At 41.4% G+C, this 17,392-nt stretch overlaps 1 protein-coding gene across 8 annotated transcripts in view; it reads right to left on the bottom strand.

Moving 5' to 3' along the window:
* The window catches only part of LOC139766229 (beta-1,4-glucuronyltransferase 1-like), a 91,589-nt gene that overhangs the window by 10,005 nt on the left and 64,192 nt on the right, over positions 1-17,392 (bottom strand). For 7 of the 8 annotated variants that reach the window (XR_011716823.1, XM_071694558.1, XM_071694555.1 and 4 more), the window contains exons 3-5: positions 8,195-9,238; positions 6,677-6,802; positions 2,901-3,124 (exon numbers count right to left, since the gene is read on the bottom strand). Coding sequence is in view for 7 of the 8 variants with exons in the window: in XM_071694558.1 (XP_071550659.1) it covers positions 2,912-3,124; positions 6,677-6,802; positions 8,195-9,238 (1,383 nt within the window). In the remaining variant the exon portion in view is untranslated. Of the gene's footprint in view, positions 1-1,292; positions 3,125-6,676; positions 6,803-8,194; positions 9,239-17,392 lie in introns of those variants that run through there. The other variant, XM_071694559.1, reaches the window with a different exon arrangement.

Raw genomic sequence — 17,392 nt, 5'->3', positions numbered from 1 at the left:
TGAGAACCAATCACTTTCCTCTCTTCCTACACGTACACATGCCTTACATCCTCGATAAAAACTTTTCACTGCTTCTAACAACTTGCCTCCCACACCATATATTCTTAATACCTTCCACAGAGCATCTCTATCAACTCTATCATATGCCTTCTCCAGATCCATAAATGCTACATACAAATCCCTTTGCTTTTCTAAGTATTTCTCACATACATTCTTCAAAGCAAACACCTGATCCACACATCCTCTACCACTTCTGAAACCGCACTGCTCTTCCCCAATCTGATGCTCTGTACATGCCTTCACCCTCTCAATCAATACCCTCCCATATAATTTACCAGGAATACTCAACAAACTTATACCTCTGTAATTTGAGCACTCACTCTTATCCCCTTTGCCTTTGTACAATGGCACTATGCACGCATTCCGCCAATCCTCAGGCACCTCACCATGAGTCATACATACATTAAATAACCTTACCAACCAGTCAACAATACAGTCACCCCCTTTCTTAATAAATTCCACTGCAATACCATCCAAACCTGCTGCCTTGCCGGCTTTCATCTTCCGCAAAGCTTTTACTACCTCTTCTCTGTTTACCAAATCATTTTCCCTAACCCTCTCACTTTGCACACCACCTCGACCAAAACACCCTATATCTGCCACTCTGTCATCAGACACATTCAACAAACCTTCAAAATACTCATTCCATCTCCTCACATCACCGCTACTTGTTATCACCTCCCCATTTACGCCCTTCACTGAAGTTCCCATTTGCTCCCTTGTCTTACGCACCCTATTTACCTCCTTCCAGAACATCTTTTTATTCTCCCTAAAATTTACTGATAGTCTCTCACCCCAACTCTCATTTGCCCTTTTTTTCACCTCTTGCACCTTTCTCTTGACCTCCTGTCTCTTTCTTTTATACTTCTCCCACTCAATTGCATTTTTTCCCTGCAAAAATCGTCCAAATGCCTCTCTCTTCTCTTTCACTAATACTCTTACTTCTTCATCCCACCACACACTACCCTTTCTAAACAGCCCTTCTTTTATGGTATTACCAGTAAACAAAGTGAGGTAAGTGATGAAAATGTGAATGCTGGCAAAATACAAAACTAAAAAAGCTGTATGATAGCAGAGAAAGTTTAACAGATGATGCCCCATAAGTCTAGAAATCCCTCCCCATACTGTACAAACAGGTAAATTCACAAACACACAAATACAAAATCTTTAGATACAATACAGAGGGATAAAGAAGTTATTGAGCATAAACTGGCTCTGATAAGGACTAGTCATAATTTTCCTTCATACCATCACATTTCATAAGAATGTACAGTACTTTGGTTTTCAGTACATTTTACGTATCCACCACTATTTGTGGACAGGGTGAGCATGTAATGTCCAATTCCCAAAAATTACTTGAACACCTGAGAAGATTGCATCTCACCATTTCTTTTGGCCTGTTCACAGGTACAGTAATTTGTTGTAAAAGAAAACTGTTACAGATTAGTTACTCTGAACATACATTTTCATTTTAACTTACTGTACCGAATAAATAAATGTCTCAGAATTACAATATACACTTTCCAAAAAGTAAGCAAAATCAGTTTCATATTGTGATCTTAAATCATCCTGATCCATAATGAAATAATATTAATATGCTTAATGGTGAGCTTTCAACAACCTTCACAGTTTTACAATACAGTACATGATGATGATAATAATACCAATAATGATGATGATAACAATAATAAAAATTTTCTGTCCTCTTTCAATATTCAACAAACCATCACTTAAAAGAATCTCAGACACTTTTGTTGTCAGAAGACTGACTAGCATGAAGCAACAAACATTCAGTATATCAAAATAGATTCCCAGTCACATCAAAATTACAGATAAATGAAAAAAACAGCACTGCAATTTATTCAGTCTTCTGCTATAGGATAAATGAGTTCTAACCAGAAACATCTCAAATTCAAGAAACTCTACAAATACCTTGAGAAATGTATTGGTATACTTATGATTGAATCCCACTCTAATAAAGCCAGCTTTTTCAATCTGGAAACTAATTAAAAGTTCTGAAAGACTATTAGTTATGGTAATCTGAAGGGCAAGTTTAAGACGTTCTTTTCTTACCAAAAAGGATCATCTTTTCAGTAACACCCAGGATATTAGATCAGCAGTACTCCATACATTTACATATGTCAAACATATTTCATAATGATTGTCCTGCATGTGTTAACCAAAGAATAAGGTAATTTTTGGAATGTTTCTAATTTTTTAGATGAACAGCACTAATCTGATCACTAATTACCACTGAATATGTTGTACAGTCCTGTACAACAAGACCTATTATTAGCAACCATATCAATTCTATAAATCTACATGGTTGAATGAGAAACTTAGATATTGCCAAAAGTCATTTGGGAATTTCGAGTCCTTCAATAATTCTTAAAAATATCTTTACAAGAATAACATATCTCATGTACTCCTATTTAACATGTAATCTTCATTACATCTTGCAACTCTTAAAAAGATATTCATGAAGTGTATGTTTATCAAACACTGGCAAAAAGCTTCACAATGGTCAATAAAATATTGAGAAAACAAGAGACTATCACAACTTACATTACAAAGAACAAGATTGAAAAGGGATGCTAGAAGTAAGACAGGTTGAAGCATCTAAAACTTGAAGAAAGAAGCTAAAGAACACTGCAGAATAAGCACCTCTGTTACCCGCATCAATTTCATCACACTTCGTGGAAAAATAACAACTTCTCATTTAACACCAACGACTGTATCATATGCACATGGAAAGTGTATTGTTTCATTTTCAGTAGATTTGGAATAGGTCACTGATAATACAATACACTCATTTTTTGCTGAGTGATTAATATTTTTACCTTTCAATGTGTCAGTGACGGCGACATTTTTCACTGGGGCCAAATTTATTTTGCATTTCTTCCATGATCTGGTCATATATTCTGGAGTTCTTGGAAACAAATGGATCTCGCCATGCATCGTCTTTAGCTTTATTCTTGTTCCTCCTCTTGATTCCGGGAGCATGGACTAAAAATGCTCTGTCCAAGATTACCAAATTGTATCCTCTAAGACACAGCTCATGCATCTGTTGAAGCAAATTAAAAATTTAATAACCTATCTTCCTATCCATAACTCCCTTCTGTAGGGCTTCCTCACTGTTTACAAAGAAGGCTATGTCCACCAGATGGAGACAGAGTTCAAGAAGTCAGGTGATGTGTGTAAACCCTTGTGGGGTGCACACACAACAAATTACAAGCCAGTGTTTAGCATCTTAAATACTAAAGTTGCATCTTAGGCATGAGAGGTCTTGTAATTTGTTGAGCAAGTGTTTGTAATGTTGGAGAGATGGGTGGTGTCCTGAATGCAGGTGGGGAAGAATAATTCATACAGTATTACTAGTTTACTGGTTTGGTCACATGGAGAGAATGAGTGAGGAAAGACTGACAAAGAGGATATATGTGTCAGAGGTGGAGGGAACGAGGAGAAGTGGGAGACCAAATTGGAGGTGGAAAGATGGAGTGAAAAAGATTTTGAGTGATCGGGGCCTGAACATGCAGGAGGGTGAAAGGAGTGCAAGGAATAGAGTGAATTGGAACGATGTGGTATACCAGGGTCGAGGTGCTGTCAATGGATTGAACCAGGGCATGTGAAGCATCTGGGGTAAACCATGGAAAGTTCTGTGGGGTCTGGATGTGGAAAGGAAGCTGTGGTTTCGGTGCATTATACATGACAGCTAGAGACTGAGTGTGAACGAATGTGGCCTCTGTTGTCTTTTCCTAGTGCTACCTCGCGCACATGCGGGGGGAGGGGGCTGTCATTTCATGTGTGATGGGGTGGCGATGGGAATGAATAAGGGCAGACAGTATGAATTATGTACATGTGTATATATGTATATGTCTGTGTGTGTATATATATGTATACGTTGAGATGTATAAGTATGTATATGTGTGTGTATGTATATACATGTGTATGTGGGTGGGTTGGGCCATTCTTTTGTCTGTTTCATTGTGCTACCTCACTAATGTGGGAGACAGCGACAAAGTATAATATAATATATATCCCTGGGTAGATGGGAAAAAGAATGCAGCCTACATATCTCCTACATGCAACAGAAGGTGACCATGATAAGTGGGAGTGCAAATCTCTCCTTCCTGTATTAATTTTCAAAAGGACAAACAGAAGGAGCCAAAAGAGGTTTTTTCCTCTGAAGCTCATTTATCTCCTCCAGATGTTATCTCAACCATGTTCTCAGTTATTCTACTCTCTTCATATGCAACTCATACCATAAAAGTCCTTAACATCTTTTCTAACAATCTTCCTGTCTGATTTCATATTATGTCCTTTAGTTGCTCTAAAATACATCTCCTGCAGATCTGTTCATTACCCACATCAATAATGTTTTAAAAACTTTAAGGGCATTAATATCAAGCCACTCCTCACTCTTCTCACTTCTAAAGTGAGCAAATTTAAAGCCTTTAGCCTATCCCTATTACTCAGTGCTTTTACTTCTGGTACCACCTTTGTTGCTTGTGGATGAATAAGGAAGTAGTATGATTGGACATCTGAAAATGAATGACAACATATGCATCACCAAACAAAGAATACATTCAACTTTTTCAGCAATTTTCTAATGCCAGCAATATCATACAAAAGTACTTGATGAATAAGGAAGTAGTATGATTGGACATCTGAAAATGAATGACAACATATGCATCACCAAACAAAGAATACATTCAACTTTTTCAGCAATTTTCTAATGCCAGCAATATCATACAAAAAGTACTTCAGATACATGATAAAATTTTAGGGGGCCATAAAAATGTTTCAGGGGCTACAGTTGTATGTTTTTGATAGTATTACTTGTCTTTCTAATAAGATTCTTTGACTTAGCTCAGATCTCTCCATCTAAGTAAGTGATGGAATAGATTCAGTCAAGACATGATGTGTTCCTAGTCTCCTCTCTAGGGTCCAGAGCAACCCTGGGATATTGTTGCTGCTCTTTCCTGTGTGTTTCCTTAACTCAGCTCAAGATCTCAACATCTAGATCAGTAGCTAAGATATCCATCTACCCAATAAAAAGGGCAAGGGTTCCCAGTCTCTCACTCAGGATCCAGAGCAAACTTTGAATATTGTTGCTGCTCTTCTAGTATAGTTTCCTCAACCCCACTCAAACTCCAACAAATGAATCAGCAATGGAGGAGATCCAGCCAGGAGAGAGATGGTTCCTGGTCTTCCACACAGGATCTAAAAGAGGTCCTTTTACGAAAATGCAATGGTGCATGGGAGCAAGTACTGTGCCACTTTTTAGGGAAGGGGATTCCCAGCTTCAATGTGCATCCCATAGATCTTTCATCAGCTCTATGCAATTCTCAAATCTGCATCAGCTGGACTGAACTTATCTCCAGCCACCCTAGGGTCATAATGTACAGGTTTATGTTGGAGGTAAATAATTCCTGATATCTTGATCTTGGTTCCTTAAAAATATCCTGGACTTTCTCCAGTCAAATGCCTTCACTTCACAACTTTCAGAGGACTCATCCTTTCTTCATTTTATCAAAAAGAGATTCTTTCCCTCGTGCATTTAGCTGTGAGAAGTAAGCGAGATCCATGACATCCAGATATCAACACCTACCTCCCATTAAGACTAAGACTGGGTAAAGCTACAGCATAATCTGAAGTTCTCATAAAAAACAAGTTCTGGAATAAAAAAGAAGTCACCATCTCAAGTTGACATGAGGATAACAGACACCATCCTATGTGTCATAAAAAAAAAGTTTCCACCAACAACTATTCTGGAGCTTACTTACTCATATCTTTAGATCAGAAGTACTGTCAACTGGAAACACTACAGCACAGATATACATAGAACATCCTGCTTACACCCTATCCAGTTAACAATGCAAATGCTCGCAATGTTGACAAGATGGTTTCAACTAAGAGATCTATCTCTGATGGACACTGGTTGTAGAAGTGGATAACTTGATCAGAAGATACCCATGTCTGGATCTCTGTGATAAATCAAGCGTTTTCCAGGGGAATTTGCTGCCTTCTCTCAGTACTTAATTCTGGTTCATCTCATGCTTAAAAGACAAACACTGCTAAAAAAAAGATACAAGGGGCATTGAAGTATGAAAAAACCTTTTCTTCCTGCATGATAAGACTTGTGAGCAATCCTACTTTACACTTTCTTATCCTTGCTCTGTTCTACCATTTACACATCTTCCTTTTGAGTACTTCTGCTCCAGAGTGGAGAACTGACCAATTGGGTAGGGTAGTGCAGGCATCTGAGAAACTTTATACAAACATGAGGGCAATATTTCTGAACAAATGCATGTCTTATCAAAAGAAATTTTTCTTATGTTAAAGACAACTGGGTACTTAGGTTGTAGAATTTCAATCGTGTTCGCAAGTCCTCCACAAGAAAATGTTTATTGTACTTGCCAAACATTATTTTCTGCAGCAAGCACATATCATTTCATCCTTTTTATCTCTCAAAAAGTTGTATATCTACAATGTTTTACTGAACTAACAGCAATCAACTGCTTGCACAAGAAAACCTTTTGACAATGTTCTATGATTTTGGCTTTTCACATGATGGTAATACAATGGTCTAGTATGACAGTTAATGTCACTTTACCTGTGTCATTTTGTCCTGAAGACCCTCCCATGATAGCCTTTCATCATACAAAGGCTCATCCTTAGTGCATATGTAAATAGGTTCCCACCGATGGTATGGGTATTGTCGCTTTACCACAGAGAAAACCTGTAAAACAACACATTTCATTAGACTGCATGAGACAAGAGTATACTAAAAAAAAAAGCATTACAATGAAACATTCAGCTTATAAAACAAAACACCACTTCCACTACATGCATACCCCTTTCCTGGACTTTGCACGAGCCCAGAACACAGTTTCACTTGTACACATTTAATTCTTAATAACAGTTTTCCAGAAACAAGAGCGAGTTTCATATATAAAGCATATATGGTAAACACCAGTGAAATTGAGCATGTGAGTAAGGCTATGGTATGCCAGGTGGGCAATACTACAGTAAGCCAAGAGAACATGGGCCGTCTCCTACCATCCAATACCACCTCCTCTCCATCATCTAAATTCCCAGTGATCGTGACCCTATCTCTGAAAAGTGTGTGGGTGTTTATGTTAACCTCAGGAAGTGTGTGGAAGGGTACAATCATTGAAAGAAAACAGCAGTGAAGGAGTAAGTGTGACAGCCTTAGGGAGTGTTTGGAGAGGTATCAGCATCACAAGAAGTGGATGGGAGGGTATAAGGGGATACAATTCAATATGATATTCAGGTATCAGACTCCTAATCAGTAGAGGAAACAATTCACACTTGGCAATTCACCAAACATTCCCAAACTAATCTTAATAACAGGCATCCTAAGTTAAACTAAATTCCAAAGTCAACGACCTTACAACTATGACTGGACAAATGTATCTATTTTGAATTATCTTAATTTTTGAATTATCTTAATCAAATGAGAAAAAAATTCTAAAAAATTCAAAATGCTTAACACAGAAGTCCCAGTTCCAACTTGCAAGACACAATTGCATGTTAAGAGTTGGATGGCCTAGGATTACTCTAACTCAGGTCGGTCTTTTTTTTCTACCTCACTCAGTTTATACTGCCGGCAATCTGTCCACAAACAGTACAACCTCTCCTTGTCATATGTAACACCTGATAACCCTTAACTCACACACCTCATTATTTGTAACTGGATTTTCCTGCAGAGCTCTATACGATAGTTTTGCCTTTTGGCAAAATGGCAGGAGCAGTGGACAGAAGTAGTAGGTAGGAACATTAGGCAGGATCATTAGGTAGATGTGGTAGGTACGAACATTTGGCAGAAGCATTAGGGAGTAGAAGTCAGTAGGAACAAAAGGCAAGAGCCCCTGCAAACACTGCGCTAGAGATGCTCTCTGTCAGAGGCTTGTTAAGGGTGAACCACTAAATGCTAAGTGGCGGCATGAGTTCACTAGTTATGGAGTTTTTATTCCCGTGGCTACCCCCTTGAGGAACCTCCAGTTGGGAACAGGCGTCAGAGATATAGATAGATAGATAGCGAGTAACTGATGATAAGTACACCTGACTTGGACACCTTAATGGTACCAAGAGTGCTTAGCTGACTTACCTGAAGTGTGCCAGGTGTGCCTAGCTGGTGTACCCAGTCTGCCAGACCAGGGAATCGTTGACAGTGAGCACATATATGGCGATGGAAGTAAACAGCGTCATTCTGCAGGTACTGGTGCACCAGCTCTTCCTTGTTCAATGGCACAACAGTAGCCACTTCAAACACAGGCACCACGTACACCCGTGGCCACACACTTGATACTCTCACCTCTTTCTCCTCATTCACAAGCTGGATCAGTCCCAAAAACTGCTCTGCTAAACCTTGTGATGGATATAGTTCTACATCTGATGGGAGCACAAACCACGTAGGTGCTGCTGATCGCGCCACATTACGAGCTACATTTACGGGGTATGGGAGGCTTTTTATTGCACGATATCCACGCACTAATGCTGTTTTATCATCGTTACAGTCAACGGAGTCTTCCTCCACAACCTGGTGCCAGTCCGCTCCTGGAGGTGTGTCACGCGGCCAGAAGAGGTGCCATGTGACACGTTCTCGAACAGCTGGAGGGCCACAGGCACGGAGATGGGCCACTCGAGCTGCGGCTAGACAGAAGTCTGAGCGGGGAACGAAGATTGCCACAGAGAGTGGCCCGGTCCAGCGTACAGCCAGCTCCCCAACATGGGAGATCATCTCAGGTGTCGTGTGTGTTGTGTATGTCACCGACTCATTGACAGTGTAGGTGCGGGCGGCTGGCAGCCAGTTAGATACTACACTGTACGGCCCATTATCACCTAGCTGTGGGGACCCACGCGACTCAAGCGGGCGTCTTGCAGGTACAAAAGAGATGATGGTGCACACCAGCTGAGCAGCATCGTATTCCTCACTGGACTGGTCAGTATTAGTGGCACTGGCCTCAGCTGTATCCTGTGGTGGGCAGGCTAGGAGGGCGCACGGAGCAGCCAACAGCAGCCAGGCGCCTACCACCACCGCCGCCCCCACGCACGCCCATTGCTGCCACCTTCGCCATGCTCGTGTCCACACCATGTCGCGTACCTTCCCACACACACACCATCTACCTCCACCCTCACCACCCACCACCACCTGGAAAAAAAAAAATTACGTGAATACCACACAAACTATAAAATTTTATAAAATGTACCAACTTACACAGAAGAATAGTATTCCTAAACATGTTCTCGAGAACTTTGCTTAAAAAAAAAAGTGCTAGATATCTTTTAGTTTCAATCATTAGCTAACCAATGATGAGAGACTACTTACAGTATAATATGCAGAGAATGAAGCAATGTTTTCTGCACACACATACACACAGCATGTTAGAATGACAAAATAAGACTAGTTACGTTCACAGATACATAACTCTGTGGAAGGACATACCCAGTAATGACAAATTTATTGTCGTAAGGAGAGCCTTCCCACACTGACGTACCCGTTCAGTGCGCTCTACATCCAAATACAGTTGGACTATTCACAGTAAGTTCCTCACTTGATATAGTTAACCGTTAACTCATTATGTGTCATATATGGTCTGGGGCATTTATAAATCCAGTGTACTGAAACAGTGGAGCAGTCAACGAAGGAAGGAAGGAAGAAAAGACTTGCAACTCACGACAATGTTTCCACACATTTTCAACTGTCAGAAACCATAAAGATGCCGTGGAAGATAGTACATCAGTTTTGCCCGGTAGAAAAAAGAAATAATGTACACATATGCATATATATAGCGGAACAGATATTTCTGGAGATTCGAACACGATTGCATAGCGAGATGTGTATATGTCATATACACGTGTAATATCATACGGCTGGCAGGTTGCACCCTTAATATTCATTAATTCCGCAAGTCACCACATACTTAAGTAACATCACTACCTTAATGCATCACATACATAAGTAACATTGCTACCTTAATTCACCACATACTAATGTAACATCACTACCTGAATTCACCACGTACATATGTAGCATCACTACCTTAATTCACCACGTACATATGTAACATCACTACCTTAATTCACCACGAACTTAAGTAACATTACTATATTGAGTTATAAATCAAAAGTAAATAAAAAAAACTGCAGCAACAAAGGCAAACTAAATATCTGCAATTGCTGCATTAGGAAATAATATCACCGTATGAACATCACAAAGATAATCCAATCAAATGCTGTACTACCTTAGCAGTATATTACCGATTTCCTTGACAGCTAATCAAACCAAGTGACATATCTTTCATACCATTTGCCATTTCCCGCGTTAGCAAGGTAGCGTTAAGAACAGAGGATTGAGCATATGTGGGTATATCCTCCCTAGGCTCCCTTCTCTGTTCCTTCTTTTGGAAAATCAAAAAACGAGGGGAGGATTTCCAGTCCCCCGCTCCCTCCCATTTTCGTCGCCTTTTACGACACGCAGGGAAGGAACAGAGAATGGGGCCAAGTGAGGATACTCCCTCAAAGGCTCAGTCCTCTATTCTTAACGCTACCTCGCTAATGCGGGAAATGGCGTACAGTATGAATATATATATATATATATATATATATATATATATATATATATATATATATATATATATATATATATACTCGAATATTGCAGTACTGTATTGTTACCGGTAAAGCAGACTGAATTAATAACAAGATAAGGAAGGCTACATGAAATGGAGCACAAGAATGACCATGAACTACTAAAAGATCGAGAACTTTACATCCTCGAACGTTGGAGGGGGAGACGTATTGAGAGGTGTGTGGCAACAAACAAGAGTGAAGAATCATGTTCCGAACCTGAAAACAACCAGACGATACTGAATCATTAAGAACAATTCCTGAAAACATATAAGAAGGTTGAACAACTATATTTAATGTGATACCGAGCAATCTAGAAAAAACAAACATACCGACTGCAGAAATATTCCAAAAGATTAAGACTCATAGTTGAAGACAATAGAGAATGAACCTGGAACAGATGACTATGCCAAAGGAGTAGCTGCTGGAAAAATAATACAGCATCATACATCAAGAAAGCAAGAGAAGGGGACAAAAATAATACAGCATTATACATCAAGAAAGCAAGTGAAGGGGACAAAAACAATACAGCATCTTACATCAAGAGAGCAAGTGAAGGGGACAAGGCGAGTCGGTCAAGAGAGACGCTGCTCATCAATGTAAAATTGAAACGGGTGAGCGAGCGCTGGACCTCCTACCGCCACCACTACCTGCAAAAATCTTGTAGCACCCGACTTTCTTGGAGAGAACCACACCTGATCTATCCTTTATGTTAATCTAGTGCCCTCCTCTCGCGGGAATTCACGGAGGCTTCTGCAACACTTGCTCTTACCGAGGTTTAAGGTAGCTGGCCTCCATGTTGCCAGAAACGGCGTTCAAGCCAGTACGGTGGTGTCCGGCCGGTGTGCTACGGGTATGGTCTTCTGAAGCAATTACCTTCCATCTTTAGGCTGTTGTGTGGGAACACAAGAACCAATACAGATGGCGCGTTGGTATGCCTGAAGGACTGCAGTCCCTTACCATGTTTTCCTAAACAACTTCAAATCATTTTTAACCCCTCTGCATACCATTTTCTCCACGCATGTCCTCCAATACCCAATTCGTTTCTGTAAGAATGAAATCTCCCCATCATGGGAACCTTCACAACACAGTGCAGCGACAGGCCTACCTATACCTTCTTGAGCACACAGTTAACTGCATCTTCACTATTTGTTCTTAACTGTTACTCCGGCTTGTCGTATATCATTGGATAATCTAAGTCCATCACTCCTTTAACACTCGTGTGTGTGTGTGTGTGTGTGTGTGTGTGTGTGTGTGTGTGTGTGTGTGTGTGTGTGTTATAACCAATTGGCAATGCAGGGCAAGGGAGCTTTACATTTAAGAGGGCCACCATCTCTTGAACTTTTTTTTCGTGTGTGAGCGCAATGTGTACAAGACACACACACACACACACACAGACGAGCGTTAAAGGAGTGATGTGGTCGACCACTCCACACTATGATCAATAGCACTGGAGGTGCTATCTTGACTACCGGTGAATGTCGCTCACCTCCCCACTAGCAGGGGGTAGTAGGCAGGCACGGCAGCGACCAAGGATGGGGCACGCGCAGTGATCGGGGGCTGGGGCATGAACCCTGACGGGTGAGAGACGGATGGGGGTGATGGGTGATGGGTACAGAGGCCTCCAGAGCAACGAAAACTTCATGGCGCTGGGTACACAGGTCTGTGAAATGATGACCAGTGGTTGGGGGCTGATCGGGATATGGAATAGCGGAATAAAAGAAAATGGGGTGAGGAACGGGCAACATTAGCATTGGCTAATGATAATTAAATACATGGGAAAAAAAGTGGAAGATCATGAAAGAAAAAAATTGTAGGAAATGAGCAGGTATTCAAGCAGTTAACACTGACAATTATCTATCACTATTTCCAAATTATCTACCCAGAATGAGTCAGTGCAAGGTTTTAATACTACTCTTTTATATATATATATATATATATATATATATATATATATATATATATATATATATATATATATATATTATTATTATTATATATTTTGCTTTGTCGCTGTCTCCCGCGTTTGCGAGGTAGCGCAAGGAAACAGACGAAAGAAATGGCCCAACCCACCCCCATACACATGTATATACATACACGTCCACACACGCAAATATACATACCCATACATCTCAATGTACACACATATATACACACACAGACGTATACATATATACACATGCACACAATTCACACTGTCTGCCTTTATTCATTCCCATCGCCACCTCGCCACACATGGAATACCATCCCCCTCCCCCTTCATGTGTGCGAGGTGGCGCTAGGAAGAGACAAAAAAGGCCCCATTCGTTCACACTGTCTTTTTTTTCTACTCTACTTAATCGCTGTTTCCCGCGTTAGCTACGGCAGGTTAACTCGCCTTGATCGTCCTGGGTGCGACAGTGAGCACAGCTGGCGCCTGCCGACTCCCGCCACCTAACCTAGTCTACACGAGCCAAGCTTTAAGTCTCTCAAACCTCTTGAGGAGGACCGCGCGATCCTCGAGCCCCGAGTGACCCCTTGAGCAGGGCGGGCGGGTGGGTGGAACGCCACCACGACGAACAATACTCCGGCCAACGCCGAAGATCACGCTACCCTCTCTGGAAGATCGTCCCCGACGTACTGGGGAAAAAAATATTTGAATCTTCGCCGGTTCGCGTTTTAACGATTATCATCATCGCACGGACGAACACACCCCAAACGTTTAAATATATCCGATATTCGTTTTCTATTCTTTTTTTTTTCTTTGCAAGTGACATTTTTCGTCTGTTCATAAAATCTTCACTTTCTTCTTCCAGTACGTACCACAGGGATGTGCTTCACCGTGTGTGTGTGTGTGTGTGTAAATGGGGATGGAGACTACCAGTTATCAATACGAGAATATTTGTTACACTTCCGATAATAAACATTGGAAAGAGTTCACCTGTATATCTTACGGGAAAAACTCTCTCGTAATTGGTTCCAATATTATAATCCACCAATTCCAGGAAATCATTACTCTATAAATACACTTTCTTTTTTTTCCCCCGTCCGAAGTCGAAGATTGTATTCTTGAATTTCAGTCTCGAAGTTTTATTTCTGAGCCACAGAACTTCACCAGGACCTTTCTTCAATAACAATACGACCGGGTTTCATATGAAATGGTTGTGCCTTGATTTACCAAGACTTTCCATTCTCTTTTTCTTTATGTACACATCAGTGTAACTAAACGTCTCCTCGTCACATTTATCTTCTTAGCAGTGAGCTTCGTGACTGATCTCAATCACTCATTCACAAACAGGCGGGTGTACAACTAGTTATAGGGTTTAGAGGTGCGTTTTTCCCCCCTCTATCTCTTATGGTAAACTCACTACATTTGTGGCAATCGGGAATAGCCGAAGGAAGCGCCAGGGTCGCTAGTAAAGCCCCCTCCTCCTCCTCCTCCTACCACCGTCTGGTGGTGAGTTTCGAAGCTGTGGTTCGGGGTTCGACACCTCGTCTAGCGATCTTCTAACAGGTGTCTAAAACTGGCGTGGTTCCTGGGTTAATACTTAGGTCTGAAGTCTGATGCATTACTGATAGGGCCAAAATCCCTTGTTGTCTGCTGTAACGTCAATCTAAAACTCTCTCTCTCTCCCTCTCTCTCTCTCTACCTATAGGTCTCTCCAGTGAGTGTGCCTGAGACATGGGTGTAGTAGGGGTCCCGTCTTGCTAGCTTGGTAATACTGTTCATCTCCCTCCGCCACACCGTGCAAAAAGTCATCTATTCCTGGATGACCTAATTCTTTACTCACTCAGCTGTTCAATGTTCACTTGAAGGTCTTGGTATTTAGCACTGTTAAATTCCTCATCTCGCCTGATACAGCACAACTGCCTTCCCATCCTTGATTACACGGGGAGTATATTCATCTGTGGCTTGTGTCTGACCACTGTATTCTCCTCCATATGCGAGGATCTATTTATCATTAGAATATCAGTATTGTTTTAGTTCCCCAACTGCAAGGAAGGCACACATCATCGTATATGCTCCCTCCTCTTCTTTAGTAATGTACAAATGTAGTTTTCATAAACTCTCACAGTAACTGAACCAGTCCATGTCCACAGTTTTACTTGCAAGTCATTTCTGGATTTGATCTCCACTTGATCTCGGCACGTCTGGTAAAAGTGACCACTCAATATTGCCTCTTACGTAGACACTGAACGTTTTTATCAACCAGATTCCGTCTTCTGTAGAGAATCATCACTCACTCACAGGGTCAGCAATACTGTCTGACAGATATATGCTCCTGGAATTACCAAGCCTCTCGTTCGTGATGGCTGCTACTAGATCTTTTGATGTTCACCTCGTTCGTCATTTCTTTCAGTCTTGGTCGTCTATGTTGTGTGAGGCCGGTACACTGTCGTTCAAACATTCCACGGTCTACTTTACTGAATACTTTTCGTCGTGAAACGCCATCACGCTCCCATCTGAATACTGATAGATTTGAGAAACAAGTCATTTCCTCTCACTCCTTCTCGCTCTTGACCTAACACTACAATTCTACCGACTCTGGTGTGTCTCGCCGTTTGACTAAATGCTATCATTCACTTCCCTGTTCAAGTCTTGATATGGTCACTTATAAATGGTACTGACGCCAAAACCTCTCCCTGCGGCACACCCAAGTCGTTCATCATCGTAAGACAACGTTCCATTTGCTACTGTAAGTATTCTCATACAATCTAATGTTTGAAATCAGTGCCAAATCACGTGAAAAGATTCACCCAGGTTTCCCCAAGATGAGGTCTGACGACTCGCACAGAATGATGACAATCTCATTTGTTTTCTTTTGTCTGTCAGTTCGCTGTTATCTACGTTGTACACCATTTCCATCGGTATCCAAAGACTTAAGAGTGTGTGTAATCATTCACCTACTTGCACTGTGCGGGGAGGGCGTTTTACGGTAGCGGGGCCCCCATCACTTCATGCTGTGATGAAATATGATGAGCACATTGTGTGTGTGTGTGTGTGTGTGTGTGTGTGTGTGTGTGTGTGTGTATGTGTGTGTACTTTGTGAGGAGGGAGTTTAACCATGTCTTCAATCATTTTATTCCACTCATCCACCACTGAGTTTGGAAGATTGTGCGAACGGCAGAAGTTGAGGAGTAAATGTGGTTAAAAGCAAGGCTATTAGGTTAGGCGGGGTTGAGGGACAGGTTTGCTGAGGTGTGTGTGTGTTTAAATTGAGAAAAATTGTATAGAGTCAGGTGTTTTAGATACCTGAGAGTGGGCATGGCAGCGGAAGAGAGTCACTGGGTGGGAGAGAGGGGGCGGCGAAAGTTCTGCAAGCAATGAAGAATGTGTGGAGAGGGATCGTTATCTGCGAGGGCAAAAATGGGTCTGTTCGATGGCACAGTAGCTCCAAAGCAATTACATGGATGCGAGGCAAGGGCTGGCTACAGATAAGGCTGTGCGGAGGAGGGTAGATGTGTTGGAAGTGAGATATCTGAGGACAATATGTGGTGTGAGGTGGTTTGATTAAGTAGTAAGGTGAAGAAAAGTTTGCACGGGATAGAGTGAATTGGAACGATGTGGTACACGGGGGTCGACGTGCTGTCAATGGACTGAACCAGGGCATGTGAAGCGTCTGGGGTAAACCATGGAAAGGTCTGTGGGGCCTGGATGTGGATAGGGAGCTAGAAAATGGATGTGACTTTTCTTCAATTCCCTCCCGGAGCTTCTTCGCTAGCGGGGGAAACGGAGATCAAGATATACAATATAGGCAAAGTGTGGTCACAGTGTGGAAGACTCCCGTTCAGCGAGGAATAATGATGGGAATACAATCTCGTCGACCTCACTCGAAAGAAAGAAGTCCAACCTTTCCCTGCTAACGACTGCAGCGCAACCTTGAAGCTCCAGGAACCCCTGCAGAAGGGATCCTGGATTTATATATATATATAAGAGAGAGAGAGAGAGAGAGAGAGAGAGAGAGAGAGAGAGAGAGAGAGAGAGAGAGAGAGAGAGAGAGAGAGCGCACAATAACTGCCACAGAAATGACTATGACCGCTCCGACGTGCCAATACCAAGTCGTCTTCGCACAAGTTCGCAATATTGACTTATCGATTCCCGCCGGTACCATAAAGATGCCACACCCGACACTAAATAATGAACAGCTCTGAATCTCCAAGAGAAGCATAATATAAATATATATATATATATATATATATATATATATATATATATATATATATATATATATATATATATATATTTTCTTTTTCTTTCTTTCGTACTATTCGCCATTTCCCACGTCAGCGAGGTAGCGTTAAGAACAGAGGACTGGGCCTTTGAGGGAATATCCTCACCTGGCCCCCTTCTCTGTTCCTTCTTTTGGAAAATTGAAAAAAACGAGAGGGGAGGATTTCCAGCCACCCGCTCCCTCCCCTTTTAGTCGCCTTCTACGACACGCAGGGAATACGTGGGAAGTATTCTTTCTCCCCTATCCCCTATATATATATATATATATATATCTTTCTTTCAAACTATTCGCCATTTCCCGCGTTAGCGAGGTAACGTTAAGAACAGAGGACTGGGCCTTTGAGGGAATATCCTCACCTGGCTCCCTTCTCTGTTCCTTCTTTTGGAAAATTATATATATATATATATATATATATATATAATCTCCATTTATCAAATCAGTTCAAAGTGATTAATTCAAACATT

The sequence above is a fragment of the Panulirus ornatus genome, chromosome 57 (genome assembly GCF_036320965.1).
Source record: "Panulirus ornatus isolate Po-2019 chromosome 57, ASM3632096v1, whole genome shotgun sequence".
Lineage (NCBI taxonomy): Eukaryota > Metazoa > Arthropoda > Malacostraca > Decapoda > Palinuridae > Panulirus > Panulirus ornatus.
Note: the sequence above shows the minus strand (reverse complement) of the source record. Positions and strands in the feature narration are given on the sequence as shown.